We start from the raw sequence: 2904 nt of genomic DNA on the forward strand, positions 1-2904 counted from the left end.
ATTAATTGGTTTTACTTTTTGGTTGGTTGAGGATTAGTTCTGGGTGCAAAAATCAAAAAAGGAAAAAGGAAAAATAACCAACGTGTAGTGTAGTGCATTGGTTTGGAGTAGCTTCGCGTACCCTAGGTGTGCATGATGTGACGCATGTATGCATGCACGCACCGCACCGCACCGGCGGAAGGAGAGGAATCAGCGCAGCGAGCGATGAAGAAGAAGAAGAAAAACCTTTCACTTCGATGCGCGCGCGGAAGGAGTCAACGCTAACGAGCACCGGACTCCGAGTCGGGACAGGCCTAGCCTGTTATCTCGTGAGCGATCCGCTCATAAATTTGCATCCAAACACGATGAGTAGGATCGGCTTCCAAACCGTGAACCGGCTAAGAAAAGAGAAACGGCAAGACCGATCGACCATGAACCGTCTGTGGTGCTCGCTCTCCCAAATCCTCCGCCGTTGCAGAGCGCCGGCCGCCCCGCAGCGCCTGCTTCACTGGTGTTCTTCTTCTGTCCCCCGTGTCACGCCTGCTCTACTCCGTCACCCAGCGTCGACTGTGCTTCGTTGGCAGTTCTGTTGGTACCACGACCCTCGGAAGGTCGCTGCGGCGGCGGCGATCAGCTTGAGCGCCGCGGTGATGGCCACATGCGACCGCGAGGTCGTGCCCTGCACCAACCGCTCCCACCTGGTCGTCCTATCTCCCCAGAAGGAGCGCGACCTCGGCGAGTCCCTCTTCGCCGAGGAGATGGCCAAGCACAGGCATAAGACAGTCGACCCATGCCATTCGGACAGCGTCCGCGTCCGTCTTATCGCCGAGAGAATCATCCACGCCGCCAACCGTGGCCTGGGAGTCTACGACAACCGCGACGCCCCCATGCTCCGCGTCACTCGGAAAGGAAACAAGCCGTGGGCACCGCAGCCACACACGAGGCACCTCCATGGGCTCAACGGCAGCTGGGAGCTGGTCCTGGCCAGGCATGATAACGCCACTGTAGGCTCCGCACCCGGTGGCAAGATTATAGTCTTCACCGGACTGCTGGACTGGTATAAGACCGACGGTGAGATCGCCTTCGCTCTTGCACATGAGGTACGTACCCTAGGGTTTGAGCCTATGTAATGCGTAGTACAATGCTGGGTTAGGGTGTTCCTACTTCCTAGCAAGTGGATTCAATGTAACGACGTATGTTGTTGTCGCTCATTTTTGCTTAGGTTGGGCACCTGATTGCAAGGCACCAGGCGGTTATCATGAGTAGGCTGTGGTTACCCGCAATCCTACGTCGGAGCTTCTTACATCGGTATGTATAATAACCGCTTCACTTTTGTTTTTCTCCTAGATGTCACATTACTATGATAGTTTAGATTGTTTTCGATAAATTTGGTCAAACGTTATAAAGTTTTACTTAGATCAGCTAATATGCGGAGTCAATAAAAACAAACGGAGTATAAATTTATTATATTTTGTGATTAAAATTTAAATAGATTGAAAATGTCAATTTTTATCTAAAAAATAAAAATATTATGGTTGTGTGCATGACCGCATGCAGCGGCGGAGGGTCTTCCCTTCTTTTCGATTTTTTTGTTGTAAAACTTAAAAGCTGCAATGTGTAGCCATGTCCTTTGTTCTCTACGTAAATTTGTTGAAATCCGTGATATGCAAAAATACAGAGATGGGGAGGCAGATTATGTGAAACTTGAAATTGTTTCTTTTCTCACTAAGGGGTAGAGCTAAAGAATTGTTACAATTTTATTTATCTAAAAGTAAAATTGTTTCTTGGAATAAATGTAAGGAACTTTTTATTGGGAAGTGTTATCCTCTTGCTACTACAACTTAGAGATGCTATCATGATCTTTAAGCAAAGTGATAATGATCATTTAGCACAATTCTGAAAAAGAATGAAAAGTGATAATGATCATTCCAGTTTTAGCCTAATACGTTCTGGAGGTTCCCTTTGACCATGTGTTAGAATAGTAATATATCACATATGTGTTCCACAAAGCATAGCATTAGATTCATATTTGAAAAGTTTCTAATGATATAGTTTTTATATCGTACATTTCATGTATTGGTAATCTTGTCAATGGTCAAACGCAACCTTGAAAACTGTATTAGACCCTATATATATGGATAGAGGGAGTATCATTTTATTTTGAAAATTGGTCATCCTGATTACGGAGTAGTATGGAGATAGAGGCAGATCGCATTGGAACCTTACTGCTTGGTGCTGCTGGTTTCCATCCACGCAATGCCCTTGCATTCATTGGGAAGGCAACCGAGATTGTAGGAGATCATACTCTACGGAAAGAGATCCTAGAAGCTGATCATCCTCACCCCAAGAGAAGATTGTGGCATTTATCAGATACCAATACATTGGAGGAAGCGCTGGAACTGTACAGAGAAGCTACTACCATGGATAAAGTAACTCAAAAATATTTCGTCAACCCTACCATGTAAAGTTATACCGTTTAGGGTGAATTCCACAAAAAGTTTGGCAAATGGTATTTTACATTTAAAAAGGGAAATTTGCGGTGCACTATATATAGTACACAAAAGGGGGTGTATTATCTGGGTGATCGATTTGGGTCGTCTTAAAGCCCAAGAGCATAATTTTCCAATAAAAAAATTCGGCCCAACTTTAATTATATGATATCTATTAGTGTGTCTGTATTTGAATTTGGGTTAGCTGTCCCTCTTCTCCATACACCGGGTCGACCTCACTCGCCATCACACTCCCTCCTCCCCCTCTAACACCGCATAATCCACCTCCCAGGCACGTCCCCTCAGGTTCTGCGATGCCAAATTCACATACTCCACATAGGAAGTTGAATGCTTGCATTGCATGAATTTTCTTAGAATTCTTCCAACTCTTTCCATACCGTACGCCAAAGCCCATCTCCCAGATGTACTAATTGTA

General features: G+C 45.4%; 1 protein-coding gene across 1 annotated transcript; it reads left to right on the forward strand.

Moving 5' to 3' along the window:
- Positions 1-410: 410 nt before the first annotated feature.
- On the forward strand, positions 411-2444 carry LOC109768321 (mitochondrial metalloendopeptidase OMA1-like). The gene is made up of 3 exons (XM_040389224.1): positions 411-1079; positions 1202-1287; positions 2168-2444. Exons 1-3 carry the CDS (start codon positions 411-413, stop codon positions 2442-2444), a joined length of 1032 nt encoding a protein of 343 aa, XP_040245158.1.
- The last annotated feature ends 460 nt before the right edge of the window (positions 2445-2904 follow it).

Source organism: Aegilops tauschii, chromosome 5, assembly GCF_002575655.3.
Source record: "Aegilops tauschii subsp. strangulata cultivar AL8/78 chromosome 5, Aet v6.0, whole genome shotgun sequence".
Lineage (NCBI taxonomy): Eukaryota > Viridiplantae > Streptophyta > Magnoliopsida > Poales > Poaceae > Aegilops > Aegilops tauschii.